The sequence below is a fragment of the Rutilus rutilus genome (genome assembly GCF_951802725.1).
Source record: "Rutilus rutilus genome assembly, chromosome: 5".
Classification (NCBI taxonomy): Eukaryota; Metazoa; Chordata; class Actinopteri; order Cypriniformes; family Leuciscidae; genus Rutilus; species Rutilus rutilus.
Genome location: NC_140213.1, coordinates 37,981,700 through 37,999,522, shown reverse-complemented (window position 1 = coordinate 37,999,522; position 17,823 = coordinate 37,981,700). Strand labels below are relative to the sequence as shown.

Sequence of the window (17,823 nt, the reverse complement as noted above, 5' to 3'; positions counted from 1 at the left end):
CATGGTACCAGCTGCGCTTTATTTACTTTACTTTTATTTTACAGGGCAGCTGTAGTACAATTGTCTTCGAAATATTACTATTATATATATATTAATATTAATTCCAGTATTGTGACAACACTAGATTGACATACTTTGGAATGGCCTGGGTTTGTTCTGGATTCACAGGGCAGGAGAGGAAGATGTAGGGTCCCAACAAGGCCTCTGATGTCCCCAGACGCGACAGACAGGCGTTGAGCTGGTGCCACACTGAGCACACCCAAGAAAGAGCTTTGTGTACGGGATCATCAGATGTCCAGCACTGGCCCTGAGTCTGCAGAAACACAGAAAATCGAAGTTAAAGGGATAGCTTTCAAAAAAAAAAAAAATACTACTAATAATAATAATGCTTAAAAGTCTCCATTGTTTGTAACTGCAACTGAAAAAAACTCTTTATGTGCTCCAAAAACAATTTAAAACTACCTCAACTAGATATCAAAATGAACAAATTCAGCAGTCATACGTTACAACACAATAAACTACACTAAATATACTAAACCGGTGTTTCTCAACCGGTGGGTCACGACCCAAAAGTTTTGAGTGGGTCGCAGAGTGTGTAGTCAAAAAGAAACAACAAAAATATTTTTTTGTAAATGTTTTTCTGATGCAAGACTTTTATTTTGAAAGATGTGCGTGAAGGCTGTCAGACACAGTAAAAAAAAAAAAAAAAATCCTTTGCCTGAAAAACACACGTTGTGATTCAGGATCTATTCCGTGTGTGCTATATATATCACTTCACAATATACATAGAGCAAATTAAATCACCAGCATGCAACATCGTAGTTACGTTTAGTGTCATGAAATTACTAAACCGTACGAATAAATTATGTAACTGGTATGTCGTGTGTTAGCTGGGAAGAATTTGCATGCAGGTATTCATCAGGATCAAAGCCCTTATGTTTTATTAATAGTTCAGGTAAGTATTGTGTATTTACCATGGAAACTATTATTTATTTTAAAACTAATTATTTTCACTTATTTTATTATTTTGTATATTTTAAATGACTGTAGTGTCTCATACCAACTTACTACCTTTATACTAGATTGGGGCTGCTATTTAATAGCTTTAATAGATGGTTTGCCTAGCGTCATGACCATGGGGAACTGTGAGTCCCATGCCAAAACCAGTTGAGAACCACTGTACTAAACGATCTTGACTAAATTTAGAGCTGAACTGCTATTTTGGAGGTCTTCCCTCCAGCTCATTAGATAATGAAGCAGGGCTGACCTTGTGGAGGAGTTTTCTGCGGAGATGACGTCCCAGCATGCCATTGAGGGGCTCTGTGTCCCAGCGCAGCTGAACCCAGCGGAAGTGCTGCTGTAATCGTAGCTCAGCACCCTGCAGGCGAGGCTTAGCCAGGGTGCCAATCAAAAAACTCCCTTCACGGAAATAGTAGAGCCCATTGTGACCTGCCCATCAACACGAGGAGAAAAGAGTTGAACCAAAACGCTATTTCAGGTACATTGACTGTTCCTGCTCTGCTACATCTGTATGAATGCATCTCACCATGATTAAGGGAGAGGGAATAGACAGATCCTCGGTTCTCTAGTGCTTCGCACAGGTCTCCCAGGATGTGGCTGAGAGAGTGGGCTCTCTCCAGACCCTCAAGAACCGCCACAACACAACGCCCAGCGCTTCCTTCATGCAAAGACACCAGGAACCCTGATACACAACACAACTCGATCAATACCAGACATACCACTATATTCATTCAAAGATGCAATTATTTAGTTAAACTCCTCAAACAACATAATTTGTAGTATAATGCAGATTACCACAAAAAATACTGTGCAAAAATCAAGGTTATGGAGAAGTACTTAAAATGTAAGTGAATGGATCCCATTTAATAGCAGAAAATTGAAGCTCATAATTAAAAAAACCCAGTAACAATTCTTATGTTAAAAATTATATATTTTTTGAGCTGTAAAGTTGGTTGTTTTACAGCCATGGCAATAAATATGTAAAATTTGATATAACTTTACACAGTGAAGGTTAGTGAGTGATTTTTCACAACCATGCTAACAGACATTTTGTCCACATTTTGTGGTTATACCATTGAAACTAAGTATTTTAACATTTACAAATGTACCACATTCACTTCCACTGCAAGTGCCTCACTGTAACCTAGATTTAAGTTGTACAATTATTATAATTTTTTTTACAAGGTACAGGCCAGAATCATCAGTTATTTCTGAGGATTTCAGATTAAATACATGATCAACTTTATGGAAATTCAAGATTTGATCTTGTTTCTAGGGTCTGATTTCTTCTTCCTCTGCTCCTTTGCCTACAGTACATCATCACTTGAGATATGTGACTCCTCGACACAGCGCTGCTCTTACCACAGTTGATGAAGATCTCCAGCAGGTGCTCTTTTGATAGACTCTCATCTATCTCCACCCTGATGACATCACAGCCAATCCCCTGGGCCTCCTGTCTGTGCTGCAAACACACACAACAGGTGCATCATAAACATCATGACTGGTACAGATGGATGTTCACATCACATGAGACATACTGAGATTCAGAGATTAAGCTCATGTTTAACTTTTACTTGATGTTTATTCATTTGTGAAACTCTTAAGTCAACATGAAATCAAAATGGACCCTATTTACTTTATTAATACACCTTCCGGCCCATCCTAAATTTTTCTTGGTGAATAACATTTTACTCAAAAATATCTTACATTATGGAAATAAGATTGTACTCCGTTTACCATTTATTTTACAGCACCATTCAAAAGTTTGGGGTCAGTAGATGTTTTATTGTTTTTGAAAGAATTATCTTATGTTCACCAACCAAAACGCAAAAACACAGTGAAAACAGTAATATTGTGAAATAATATTGCAATTTAAAATAACTGTTTATAATATTTTAACATTTTAAAATGTAATTTATTCCTGTAATGGCAAAGCTGAATTTTCAGCATCATTACTCCAGTCTTCAGTGTCACATGATCCTTCAGAAATCATTCTAATGTGCTGATTTGCTGCTCAAGAAACATATCTTATTTTCATAAATGTTAAAAACATTTATGCAGCTTCATATTTTTGTGGAAACCATGATCATTTTTTTGAGAATTATTTGATGAATAGAAATGTCTAAATGTCTTTACATTCACTTTTTATGAATTTAATGTGGTGTATGTTTTTGAATACATTTCATGAATTTAATTTATCATTAATTTTCATGAATTTACCACTTTTTATGTATATCCTTATAGGATTTAGCCCTCATATAATCAGTGCTTAATGTTCAAAAACATTTAAATTAACAAACTGCATTTACTTATTCATTTTTAAACCCTTTGGATGAAATGTAAAATATGAATATTTAAGACAACTGATAATAATTACCTTGATATAATGAGAGATCTGGTTGGCGATATACTCCTGAAAGCTGCCCTCCAGCCCATGGAAGATGACATTATGATACTGTTCCACCTGACCACAAACAAAAACACAACTGAGTTTATCAACACTGGTAAATATCATGAACAATTCCACATGTATTATTCATCTAGACCACGTTCATTTTATCATCCATGCCAAATATTTTATTTATGCATGCCTTTATGCAGGCTTGATTACTCAAGTGTGTCTTTGAGGGTGTTTTGTTGTCTTAAGTTACTGCTTGTTGCACTGTATCTGCATGCATCTTCTATTACATCAGTTTAAAACACAAATAGCATCTGTTGCCCCAAGGTGCCGAACTGGTGGTGGAAGCTCAAAGCATTTTGTTTTGGTCCCAAGGTATTATAAAGACTTTGTTCCCTCTCAGCACTCTTAATCCAAACTTTAAAGATCATCCAGCGTAACTCAGACTAAAAAACTCTCTTTGACGTGAAGAGTGAGTCAGCGTACCAGGCGGACATAGTTCTGCAGCAGCTGTAGAGGGATCAGGGAGTCGTACGTCATCTCATCCAGAGTGCACTCTGACAGGCCTGACAGAAAGTAAAATTATAGCAGCCATGAGACATAAATCAAACCTACACAGTATATCAAAGACCACAACACACAGAGGACATGGGAGACCAGGAGATCTGTGTGAAATTGATTTGAGTGAGGACTTCATGCAGTTGTTTTGACGTGCTGTTGCATGAGATGGAATATTCTGGAGCCCAGCTAAACATCATGGTCATGTGATGACAGGGAGCACAGCATGGCTATTCATTTAAGAGTGGAAAAACAAGAGATCTGCTGGTTCTTTCTATCATAGGCATAGTGTAACTTTCAGCTTTACCAAGAGAATCTCTTATACAATTTGATCATTTTACAAAATGTGGCAACACTTTACCCTGGAAATCCAGAGTTCTTGCGAGAGCACAAGTTGAATTTGCTCAGCGAGTTTACTCTGGCGTCGAGGAATGATGCTCATTAAATATGCCCTTGTATCCGAGCTGCACCAATCACATCGGGTTATCTGATATAGGCGGGCCAGAGGCGAGCTAAACAGATGACGACAGCGCTGTGATGTCGAAGTCATTAGTAAACATTGCAAGATGGCTATGGATGAACACCAGTTGTTTGAAACGGCTTTGGCCGCTACAATGAACGAGTTAGACTTGGAATAGTTAAAAGAGGAATAGAAGACGGCGCTCGAATCGTTCCTTTGTAAGTGTGTTTTTGCTGTTTTGCCGAACGGATATGGCAAGAGTCTAATCCAGCCTTTCTCAAACTTTTTTCCGTCAGGGCACCTTTCAAAAGTGCATAAAATCTCAAGGCACCCCAGTGTAAAATATAATTTAAAAACACTGCATAACCCAAATGTAATGCAAATTATATATATAATGAATTTACAATTTTATTAATCCGTTCATATGTTTAACCCTTTCACACGTAAATTTAAAATATTCTGGCTGACCCCCCAGCGTGAGTTTTTCGGTTTCCATGTTGACGCGTCATTGCCTGTCACGTGACACACCGCAGCAACAACAGAGCTGAATGAATGATGATCTGCTTTTATGTCATTTTTCCTCTTTTATTCAAAATATTCACAAATTTGTTAGATATGGCATGAAATATCTGATATTCCGATTGTCAAATATATGCAAGTGGAAGTGTTTTGTTTTTTGAACACCTTTATAACGATCGCGTTAGTTGAGCTGTATGCGCGATGGGCGCCGCCATGTTAGTTTGTGCCGCAGATGCAGTTCAGAGAATCGGATCTGTTGGATTTACAACAAGTGAATTCATCCACTTCTCCCGAAATACATAAAAGTAAGTGGCAGGTGAACTGGGAGAAGAACAGAGTAAACTTTAAAGTTACTTACACAATGTGTATCTGATATGAATAAAACTAATTATAATGGAAAGGATTATTATTGCCTCTTCCTTTGACATCAGTGTGTATTTTACAAACTCTAAATGTATTGTTTTTTAGTACTTATGTCTGAAACCTAAACCAAACATTATGTGGATGAAAACACTGAAAAGTTGTGATATATGACAGCTGAGCGCGCCTGTCTCTGGCTCAGCGCCAGCCAACGCGCGAAAGCACATTTGAATTTAGCAGTTGATCACGTCATGCACTGACCGTTCTAATCACACCGGTGCTCCAGGGACCAGCCTAGACTGATCACACCGGTGTGGTCGTACGTGCGAAAGGGTTAAAAAGAAGAAGAATGTATTTATGTAAATTCAAATATATTTATATATGAAATGTCCGAATTTTTTATTTTTTATTTTTTTTTACCTAAGAAATTTTTTGGCGGCACCCCTGACACAGTCAGGGGGCACCCCAGTGTGCCGCGGCACCCACTTTGAGAAAGGCTGGTCTAATCTACCAGTTAGCTCCGCTGGTAGCTAAGCGTATGGGGCTTGTTGTGATTGGTCGTAGTGTTATCCAATTGCGTGCAGTGAGATTTTCAAATGCATGCTTGGTGCCGCCCCTCGAGCTGGCCGATTTTCATTAGTCGATGCCAGACCATTAATCTTTCAGATTTAGGTCTGGATTTCCAGGCTAGCAACAATGAGGTTCAATTTGTTAACATTAGTCACTGCATACATATGAACCATGAACATATAACTATGAACAATACTTTTAATCTAATTTAATGTTCATTTCTACATAAAGAAATGCATTTTTAACATTTCTTACAAGTTATACCATGTAGAATGCATTGCCATATAATACTGTTCAAACGTTTAGGGTCAGTAAAAAAAAAAAAAAAGGAAAAAAAAGAAGAAATTAATAAAATAACCGGATCAGAAGTGACAGTAAAGACATTGTTGCAAAAGAACATCTATTTCAGATAACTGCTGTTCACATTTTAAAATAGAAAATAGTTATTTAGTAGTTATTTCTGTGAAAACCGTAATACATTTTTTGGAGTCTTTAATATGGGTGACAAAATTAATATGGGGTGCTTATGTATGAGGTGTGAAATAGGCCTTAGTTTAAAAGAGACTAAATGAAACGACTGCAAAGCTCACCTTTAAGATGTATGGTAATACGTTGACTCAGGCGTTTCCGAATGAGGTCCCAAGGAGACTGGGCCAGTTCCTGTCCCGGCAGCCAGACAGCATCACCTGAACAAGGAAAATCATTTAGGAAAGAGGGATAGATTTGCTAGATGTATGTGTCCGCTTATGGTGAAAGACACGGATGTGTAATCTTTACGGACATGGGAGCAGTTTTCATCTACTGGTTTGAGCCATGATAAATGAGCTTTTATCCTCTTCTCTCATTCCTGTCTGTCAGTCTCCTCATGTTTTCTGTCTGGAATAGTAGAGAGTCATCAAGTTGCTCTCTGTAGGCCAAAACGCTTCATTTTGACATCTGCTCTTGGTGTTTGGAAACATCTTGTCTTAAGGGGGGAGTTGAGTGTAAACAAAAAAAAAGAAGTGGTGAGAGAAAGAGTGCAAAAGAGACAGGGAGAAGGCCATAGGGGTGTGAAAGAGATAGGTGAGAACTTGGAGAAGGCTAGTTTATTTTCAGCAGCCCTGCATGACAACCCCCGGGTCGAGCCAAGCGGAGTTAGACCCCTGTCCCACGTCCTTCCCTACTTGGCCCAGTGTGGTGTTGGACAACACCCAAGACAAGAGTCACATTAAATTCATGCTCACTAGAGCTGGTGTCAAAATAACTACTAAAGAGCCTACATGGGTAAATAATAGCACATTTGTGCGGATGTGTGTGTGGTATTAAGTTCTATATTCAGAAGTTTTATATCACAAATCATACTAGTGGCAGATATATTAACACATATTGGGCACTCTGGCCGTCTCTTTTTTCTTGCTTCTATGACAACAAGAGTTTAAAATCGCTGAGGTGGGGAAATTAAAACTTGAACAGTAACCAAGGGCAATTCAGGAAGCGCAGCAGCTGTTCATAAGGCTGGGGTCGTCCGAGAATAGCCATCGCAAACGTCTCTCTACGCTACAGGTTGCATTTCAAAGCAATCATGAAACGATCATGGCTGCTTCTGCACTGTGCATTCAAACATGGCAGTGAAGGGGTGCTTTTCACCAAAAAATGTTCAGGTCGTATTTCACATCAAAATAAAAATAAAAACAAATACGAGGGGTGAATATCACCAAGAAATGTTCAGGTCATATTTCACATCAAAATAAAAACGAAGAGAATTTTTTTTTTTTACCAAAATTGTGCAAATTACCATAAAGCAAAAACAAATAAAAAAGAAGGAAATAAAATAATAGAAATAACATTTTCTGTCTAGACACAGTATTATATATATATATATATATATATATATATATATATATATATATATATATATATACATATACATATACATATATACACACAGACTCTTATATATACACTATATAAATTATACGGTATTATACTCTACCGAAAAAAAAAAAAAAAAAAAAACATTTGAAAAAAACAAAAGATATTAATACTTCTATTGAGCAAGGATGGATTAAATTGATCAAAAGTGACCGTACATTTACATTGTTACAAAAGATTTCTATTTTTATACATTACATTTTTTTACTGACTGGGTAACTTTTGAAGGGTAGTGTATTTGTATTTTCTTTTGGTTTTGAGGTGAAATATGATCTGGAAATTACACAACACATAACACCTCATAATAATAATAATAATAATTTGTTACATTTATATAGGCTTTTCTGGGTACTCAAAGCGCTTTACATATGGTAGGGGAGAATCCCCTCAACCACCACCAATGTGCAGCATCCACCTGGATGATGCGATGGCAGCCATACTGCGCCAGAATGCCCACCACACACCAGCTTACTGGTGGAGAGGGGACAGAGTGATGAAGCCAATCAGTATATCGGGATGATTAGGAGGCCATGATGGACAGAGGCCACTGGGCAAATTTGGCCAGGATGCCGGGGTTATACCCCTACTCTTTTTTGAAGGACATCCTGGGATTTTTAATGACCATAGAGAGTCAGGACCTTGGTTTAACGTCTCATCCGAAGGACGGTGCTCTTTGACAGTATAGTGTCCTCATCACTATACTGGGGTGTTAGGACCCACACAGACCACAGGGTGAGCGCCCCCTGCAGGCCTCACTAACACCTCTTCCAGCAGTAGCCTAGTTTTCTCAGGAGGTCTCCCATCCAGGTACTAACCAGGCTCAGCCCTGCTTAGCTTCAGTGGGCAACCAGTCTTGGGCTACAGGGTGATATGGCTGCTGGCTATGTTGTATGTTGCTCATGTTGTAGAGCAGGGGTGCCCAATCCTGTTCCTGGAGATCTACCTTCCTGCCAAGTTCCAACTACGACCCTGATCAAACACAACTGCTAATTAACCAGCTAATTAAGATCTTCAGAAAAACTTGATAATTACAGACAGGCGTGTTAGAACAGAGTTGGATCTGAACTCTTCAAGTAGGCAGATCTCCAGGAACAGGATTGGGCACCCTTGTTATAAAGATAATCAAGTTAAATGGACACAAATTTTGCTAGTTATACTGTAAGATGTATATGTGATTACCTATAATCACTGAGGCCATGCTGTTAGTAGAGAGGCCCAAAGTGTCTGCTCTATCCAGAACTTCCTGCAGTTCCCACCTCCCACAAATTAGCTGGAGGTGATTGGTCAGCAGGTCACTCAAGCTTCCTGTTAACTCTTCCCAGCTGGTATTGCAGCGAATTGTAACTTTGCCAACAGTGCATCCATCCTCCAGGAGATCCACAGGGCAAAGGCGCTCCAGTGAGCACATGAGCACCTGTACAACCACTGTGTACAAGTCTAAAGCAAGGCAGAAAGCAAATGTTAAGGGTTAAGGCTGTGGTCACTTAAGCCAACTATCACATAGTGGCCTAACCTGCCAAACTATCACATTTGTACAAAGCTCTATCGCTTAAATTATACTCACCCAGGTTCTCTAGTAGATCTTTGCAGTCATCTGTGGCAACATCATGTATGGTGCGATTGCATTTGTCCCTCTTCTCCATGTCCTGTTGACTGTGGTTACACAAAACTTCCAGGCATTTCTGTAAAGCAGGAAACATGTAAGCATGTGTTATCAGCCACTTCTAACTATTCTTTTCTGATGTAAAACAGTGTACTTGGCATCAAACTCTAACATGTCACCTTGTAGCCCCTGGATGCAGCAATATGGGCAGCAGTCCAGCCATCCTGGTTACTGTGGTTGAGGATGTGACTGGCCTTGGTTATGCCAGGGTGTTGGAGCTCCTGATTGGAGTCTGAAGGAGATGCAGGGAGACCCAGGTCTGGTTCAGGTGATGGGTGGTGTAGCAGGAGCTTCAGAGGGCCCACATGACCTGAACTGACAGCGGCGTGCAGAGCTGTGCAGTTGTCCTGAAAACAACAAACACTTAAGCGCAAGTGCAAAGATGTAAAAAATTATATATATAAAAAATAAAAAAATAAATTGTGGAGAAAGAAAGTCCACAAACATACTTATCTACAGATATACACATACTTACAACAAAACAGATAAAAAAATATATATAAAAAATAAAAACAGAAAACAACCTTAATTTAGACCTAAAGAATTTCCCAGGATATTTTGGGGATTTTTCAGCAAACTGAGAAACCATCCAGGGCATAATTAAGTGTTTCTAAAATAGAGACCGTAATTACATTCTGAAAAACACATAGACCGCAAAATACCCACGCTCAACTGTTAAGGTAACCATGGAGATGAACAGAGGACCAGTATTTCCTAACGTGTTTAGGAACTCAGAATGTAATTGACATTTGTGAGACACTGGTGTCAGTGCGGAACTGAAAACTCACAGTCGTGACATGTGAACGGTCTGCTCCTGCATCTAACAAGACTTTCACACACTCCACATGTCCCTGTTCACAGGCTAGGTACAGAGGGGTCCTTCCCTGCAAACACTCCTTCTCCAAATCAGCTCCACATTTTACAAGAGCTTTCACACACCTACCAATGAAAGAGCAGCTGAGATTGGTATCATTGCATTGAGAAACACATCAGAGACAAATTTATCAAGATATTGTAGACCCTGGTTACACCCAGCACTACCATCCAATTTTGTTGATTTGATCACAATCGGGCAGCGCTTAATACACATGCAAAAGGGGTCCAAAATGTTGATTACTCAAACCACTTGCTGCAGTAGTCATGTGACCACATTTCATTTAAAATGCTAATCCGTTTTGATGCATCCTGGACAACAGTGACAGTACCACCTACTCAGCAGTCAATCATTCACTGCATCAAAGCAAAGGTTTTAAAACAAGCCTGTTACATGTGGCCAAAAATAACCAAGAATCATAGTCTGTCCTATCAGATCGCCTGATATGGATTTTAATAACAGTGCCATTAAATGTGCAAAAGTGTCACTGTTCTTAAAACACAATAAAAGAGTTAAAACACCACAACAGCAAGGGAAAGGAGAACAGAGGACCCACCCATGGTGACCATTTACAGCAGAGGCATGTAACGGCGTAAATCCTGTTTCATTGGCAGCTTCAGCAGATGCCCCTGAAGTCAGCAGCAGATTTAAGCAGTCTATAGAAGAGACATAAACACATTATTTACATATTAACATATACATTTGCACTGTGTATATGTACACTAGACAAAAGCACAATGCTAACAAAATTCAAACATTTTTATGTTTATCCCCAGCACGTACCTGTGTGTCCATTAAGAGCAGCAGAGATCAAGGCAGAGGTTAATTCATGTTGACGATGATGAACATCCAATAGTGGATCTTGGTTAAGCAGCATAGACAATAAAGTGACATTTCCCTGGGAAGCAGCTTGGAGGAGAAGGGTTTGCCCGTCATCCAGGGGGACGGGGTCACCACAGGTTAGCGAGGGGACTATGGAGGGACACCAGCCTGGGAGGGTTCAAGCAACAGCAGTAACTAGTGAGGCAGGGTGCTTGTGTTGTGTCAAAACGTGTTCCCTGAACCAAAACATTACCCAGAAGATTGACTCCATTTGTCATACAGAAAAAATGTAAGGCCACTGCCACTGGCGCAGTGAGTATCTAGCAGTATCCAAATTACCCTCCAGAAAGATGAACATAAAAAATTTGTGTTATGTTTCTCGTAATGTTTATGTTACGTACACATTTTGGCACAACATTGGAAATGTATTATTCTAGAGAGTGCATCTGCAATCCACACACTATATCCTACAAATCAGATCAGTTTTCAAATGCTTAAGTCAATTTCATCGGTTTTTAGGTCAGGCTAAAAACAAAATCAAATAAAAGACAACTCAACTGGATAAATCAAATCAGGCAGCAAGCGGTTTATGTTACATTAATGAAAGTCACGCATCGTAAATAGTGTCAGACAAACTGAAACATTCTAAACATGGTGCTGATTGTGAGAGACACGTCAATTAGACAACGTTAGAAATATGGAAACTACAGCAGAGAAACATTAAATTTGAAAGCACAGAGCACAATGCACAGGAATACTACTGGCAAATTGGCACCTGTATGTGAAAACAGAATTCAAATAACTCATCTTGCAGTGTGGATGTAACTAGTCTAGTATCTGAGTGCTAATGCTAAAGCATGTTTGTAAATAGCTTTGTCTCTAGGGATTCTATATGTTTATCTTGGTTAGTGGAGGGAGTTTTGAGAGCGATAGATAGAGATAGAGATATAGATATAGAGATAGGCTGTTTCATTAAGGTCCAGTGGAAAGCATAAGATTATTGTCTCTTTTCTGGGTTAAAATGGGCGGCAAAGAGAGCAGAGGAGCCTCAGAGAACTGCCATGGCTGAGTGGCTGCAGAAAGAGGGAGAAAAGGGCTAATTTTTAGCATTTAGCGATGACAGCTAGCTACCGACATCTTTCAGAGATACCCTGTGGATTAGTCTCTAGTGACATTGAAGAAAAAAGACTCTGCTGGAATACTTGCTCTGCCTTCAATGGTGTTATAATTGTCTTTCTTTGGTGTTCTCAGAGAGCTATGGAGAGGCCTGCAGAGACAGGGTGGTATTTCAAAATATGAGAGAACTCTAAAGCTTCTGACACTGTTTCCAAGGGGAAAATCTAACTGCAATTGGAGCTGTCTCATTTATTTGGCTTACAGACTAGTGCATGACTCTACCTAACTGACATCTCTGTCAAAGATCTTTTGGAACTACCCAGCTGAAAAGACCAGCATATGTTGCATATTTGATGTTGGTCCCCAGTGTAGGATGTTGTTGTACTGGTGTTTCCACCAGGCTTCTTAATTAGCTTTACCAGTAAGACTTTACAAGAAAGACCAGCAACCAGCTAGACTAACAACAAATCAGCACTAATCAGCACCTGCTAATTTAAGCTGGTCTTTTAGGAGGGTAGCATTTTAGCACAGGGGTGTCCAACCATGCTCTTGGAGGGCTGCTGTACTGCAGAGTTTAGTTCCAATCGTATTCAAAAACACCTGAATTAGCTAGGTCTTAAAGATCACTACAAACTTTCAGTCAGGTGTGTTTGCAAGGACACTTTGAAGGACATTGGCACTACAGGAGCCTAATTGGACACCTCTGCTCTAAGAAAAGAATTTACACTTCTCAAACAAAGACATCAATGGTATATCTCAGATGTAAAAGTAATTGCTATTGTGCAGAATCAATGCATAAAGACCTATTTATGAATATTTAAGTGCAAGTCACGACAAATACAATTATATTGTGTTAGTTGTCTAGAAACGTCAATGAAACCATTGAATGAAACATTTAAAAATGCAGGGAACAACACCACATTCACAAGTTACTTTACAGTAGGTAAAACAAAGAAACAGATGGCAGCATGGACACAGTGGAATGGTAAGTTTAAGACATTGTGGGAAATGGTTAGTGGTGCAACACAGGAGAGGCAGAACCATGCTGTAGGTCAATGGGAGGAAAGGGGAAAGAGCAGCCTCTGGCATCAGCTTCAGAATGGGTTACAGGAAAGACCCCTAGAGACCTGCATCGTCAAGAGAGGGTCAACCTGACCTGTTTGTATCTATAAGTGCTTTGGTCAAGAAACTGTCCAGACATAGATAGGTTCCCTCAAGAATTGTAAAAATGCTCTTATCTTGGTTATGTTGAAGTACTGTGTTTCAACCGGCAAGTAACCCTAGTAGATTATGAATACTCCTCTCTTGGTTCTGTATCCTCCTCTGCTAGGACTTACTGAGTAATATATCAAATATGGAAAAGGAGGGGAGTAGAAAGGAGAAGCAGTGAAAGTAAGGGTGAAGAACAGAGCACCCTTTTACCTGATGCTGCTGCCAGGGTGCTGCCCGGGTGCTGGGGGCTATGGGACGGAAGACTAGATGGGTTTATGGAGGGACTAATGACAATGGTAGCTGTGGAGGAGGTGGTGACAGGGGGACACTCCACACATGCTGCTGTCGGCTGCTGCCCCCACGGCCAGCCAGTACAGGAAGCACCCACCTGTGACGCAGTCAAGGCTGGGACTGTACCGCCCAAATCTAGGGAGGGCTTTGGAGGAAGCTGAGGGGTGGCAGTTGATTTGGCAAGGCCCACCCCCAGTCCTGTTCCTGGGGACCTGCTGGCTTCACCTACTATTTTGATTGGTGGGTGTGGAGGGGATGGTGTCTGGGACAGTCCTGGTTTTTTTGGTGGGATGGGGGGTGGGTTACCCCTGTCGATGCGGGCCACAGTTGGTGATTTAAGGCCTATCTGGGGGTGGCCTAAACGCCCTGTGAAGGGTCCTCCCTCAGATGTGGAGTGTGGCAAACCAGGCCGAAGGGCTGCAGGGGGTCCCCCTGCTGGAGGGCTTGTGAAGCGGGAGAGAACCTGTGTAACTGTGTGGCGAGCCTGCTGTTTGGCAGCAAAGTTGTCTCGATTTGTGGGGGACAGATCGCGGGAAGGAGGGCTCTGGTTTGCGGTTCCATTTTGGTCCTGCTCTGAGGCAGAGGGTTGGAATTTGTATCGGGCCGCCTGGACGCGGGGACTGACCCCAGTCGGCAAGGTAGCAGACACACCAGGTGAATGTGAGCCATGTGGATGCGTTTGGCCCTCTCCTCCATTTTCTGCCTGAGAGCTCCCGTGGTGTAGCCCCCGTCCAGCACTGGAAGTCTTAGGTAGGTTCATGCTAGCATAGCTAGAACTTGTAGGCTTGACTGGGATAGAGAGTGGCACCTTTTTAGCTGCTTCATTTTCATCTGTCTGAGAGGAAGCAGTCTTGTAGACTGTTGCCTCAGTGCCCACAGCCACGGATGCCATAGTCTTGGGTTTAACTGGGGCAGATGCTGGGGTGACAGAAGGCAGTGGTGGGGCATCTTTGCATCGCTCAGTTCTTAGCTGCTCCACCTGCTGGCGGAGATTTTCGCTTTCAGCCCGCAGCTCCACAGCCCGCGTCTCCTCGCGACTAAGCCTGGCACGTAGCTGCTCTCGCTCTGTGTCAAACTCAGCCAGCTGTTTCTCCATCTCTGCTTCCATCTGTTGGCTACGACGTCGCTCAGACGCCAGTTCTTCCTCTAATCTACCCACAGAACGACTGTCCTGCTCAGTGCGGGACGAGAGCTCCTCAAAGCGCTGGTTCTCTTCAACCACACGAGCAGCTAGCTGCTTGCATTCATGCACCAGTGACATCACCACGTGTTTGTTTTTCTCTCGCTCATCCTTCAGCTGAGCCGACAGCTTCCTGTGTTCCTGCTCCAGGCTCTGCAGCTGCAGTTTCTCCATTTCAAGCTAGACAGCAGCAGCAGGGCAAATGTGAGACTCGCAGAGAGCAGATAACACACACATAAAGCAAGACAGTAATTATTAAACAATTAAAGATACAGCAGTCTTTCGGACAAAACTTTGTAAACATGCCTTGAAAATTACTTTAAAATCAAGTACGATTAAACTTAAAGAAATATCCTCAAATCAGAAGTTACTCTTAAGTTAACCTTACATAATTATCTGTTTATGTCTAAGCTCCACTAACTAAGCTTTTTCATTAACAAACCAGCTGAAGTGTTTTTTTTTTACATGTTTTCTGAGCCAGACAATTAGAAAAATGATATTATAAACACCAGATCTATTTTGGAGACTGTGTCTTTGTAAAGTATGTTCAGGGATCAGTACTCGTGTTAAGGTACTGACTGAGCTGATCACATCACTCATGTGTGATAGAAGTTTGACCTTTAAGGTATCAGTTGCTTTTAATATGATAATCAAGAGGGAATTGAATTTGTATGGGGGGGGGGGGGGGGTAACTACTAACATCAACTGCTGAGCAATAACCTATAATACATGCAAGAAAAAAGGTGAACTTATTGACACTACAAGTTAGAGGTAGTTCAAGCTTTATTTGCAGGTTTAAGCTGCTTAGCCTATGAATAAATGAACACTTCCCCAGAAATTAAGAGATGTAAGAAAACACTTAAGCAGTGGCCAGACAGAATCAGACAGTAATAATCACTATGATAAACAACTATGTTTATGCTATTCATAAACATCTATACTATATATATATATGAGCTGTTGCATTAACTACAGTACCGATGCAATAAGAGAACTGTCACCATAACAACCAAGCACAAGTGTTTATTATTGGAAAAAAGAGCTGAGTTCACTCAGTATCGGTGTAACATGTAAATATGCATGCTATGTACCTATATATAAACTGTATCTTATAATACACAAGTACTATCCTACAATATAACTGAAGCCACTGAGATGGTGAACACAGCTGATATCTGGTCTGCAGAAGTGGTGTGCAGTGAAGGGTCAGGTGTCACTTGGAAGAAGCATGCATGCGTGTGTGTGTGTGTGTATGTGTGTGTGTGTGTGTGTGTGTGTGTGTGTGTGTGTGTGTGTGTGTGTGTGTGTGTGTGTGTGTGTGTGTGTGTATAAAGTTCAAGGCCTGCATTGATATCATGTAGCTAGTATTCTTCGTAGCACTATCTTAAATAGTGAGATATAGATTTACGGATGTGTTTGGCAGAGTGTTTTAGAGCTTAGCATCAGTTTCTCTCCCTCTTTGACACCTCCTCTTCTTCTTCTTCTTAAATACCATTATTGCTTGCCTTGTCTGGTGCTCTTTTTCTTACTCTGCTTTTCTGACATGCACTTTGCTTTCATGGAGGTTAGGAAAAGTGGATTTTGCCTAAAAGTCTCTTTTTTTTTTTCTGTCATCAATTTTTCCTGCCAGAACAATATCAGCATAGATGGTGTAGACAAATTACTACACTCCCCCCAAAAAGACACACAGGTGCACACATTGCATACTAGAATATGTTCCAAGAATAACTAGGAACACCTCAGCAAACCTCTGACAGCAAACTTAATCAAGGTCAACGTAATCCTAGCGAAAAGGATGACTTATTTCAGATAGAATATGTAAATAATCTTAGAATAATTCACACACAATCTTTTCTGTAGTCTTGCCCTGTTAAACATACAGAATACACACAATTATCACACAGATCTTACCCTTTTCTGTCTGCTCTCAGCGGCTGATAGCTGGGCAGACATCCTCTCCTGCATCTTACGGCAGTGGGCCATTACAGCTTCCAGCACGGTGATGGGGCTCGCGCTAACAGGCCTACAGTCCTTTGGTCCCGTCCCTGACTCAAAGTCCCTCTGCATGGCGAGGAATGGGTCCGTCAGACTGAACTGTCCATAACGCTCCTGCAGGAACACTTCTTTCCTTCGAGCCTATGAAGAACATTTTTGAAATTTTAAAAGATTGTTTTTTTCAATAGCTTTGCATTTTCACAACTGTCTGTATCTAATATTACTCAAAATTACCCTTGCTTGGACACACACACATAAATATTAAGTTACGGTAGATATTCTGACTAAGGTGTGTATAAGACCCAAAATTCTGATACAGGAACACAGTATGCAAGCTGTCCTTTTCATATTTCCAGAAACAGGAACTAGGCTATTTTTTTTACATAGTGGTTACATAAAAAAGGAATCAGGCTAAATTCTAATCAATATCTGAATAATCTTGTGCATGTAAAGACAATAAAAGAACAGAAAACTTCCAGAGATCAAGAGGTAAATACAACTCCTAGCATCATTATGATGTCAATGTGGTACATGTGGGATGCTGACAAATTATTGTCAAATAACACAGAGCAATTATTACACATTATGTTACCGCAGTGATGCATGTACAGTAAGTAGTGGGAGACTGCCAAGAGACAAACCGCCAACATTGCTCGTGATCTTATGAGTATATGCTTTGGGAATTGTTTGAGTGTGGGAACTTAGTGCACAAACAATTGTGTACTACTAACTAAGGAGAACAAAAGAAGCATTTAAGTTCTTCTACTTTCCAATGCAAAGACACACACAAACCTCTTAATACATCCTGACATGTTGCACTCAAACATACATGCTCACAAAGAGCAGGTTAGCACTTTTTCAGGCGTGATCATTA

At 40.5% G+C, this 17,823-nt stretch overlaps 1 protein-coding gene across 2 annotated transcripts in view; it reads right to left on the bottom strand.

Annotated features, from left to right (window-relative positions):
- Window positions 1-17,823, bottom strand: part of cttnbp2 (cortactin binding protein 2) — a 48,784-nt gene that overhangs the window by 7,144 nt on the left and 23,817 nt on the right. For both annotated transcript variants that reach the window (XM_084409820.1, XM_084409821.1), the window contains exons 3-17: window positions 16,866-17,090; window positions 13,694-15,134; window positions 11,117-11,323; window positions 10,890-10,989; window positions 10,248-10,398; window positions 9,579-9,806; window positions 9,361-9,478; window positions 8,976-9,233; window positions 6,476-6,571; window positions 3,905-3,984; window positions 3,398-3,484; window positions 2,383-2,482; window positions 1,547-1,702; window positions 1,268-1,449; window positions 135-313 (exon numbers count right to left, since the gene is read on the bottom strand). In XM_084409820.1, coding sequence (XP_084265946.1) covers window positions 135-313; window positions 1,268-1,449; window positions 1,547-1,702; window positions 2,383-2,482; window positions 3,398-3,484; window positions 3,905-3,984; window positions 6,476-6,571; window positions 8,976-9,233; window positions 9,361-9,478; window positions 9,579-9,806; window positions 10,248-10,398; window positions 10,890-10,989; window positions 11,117-11,323; window positions 13,694-15,134; window positions 16,866-17,090 — 3,608 coding nt within the window. The remainder of the gene's footprint in view (window positions 1-134; window positions 314-1,267; window positions 1,450-1,546; window positions 1,703-2,382; window positions 2,483-3,397; window positions 3,485-3,904; window positions 3,985-6,475; window positions 6,572-8,975; window positions 9,234-9,360; window positions 9,479-9,578; window positions 9,807-10,247; window positions 10,399-10,889; window positions 10,990-11,116; window positions 11,324-13,693; window positions 15,135-16,865; window positions 17,091-17,823) is intronic.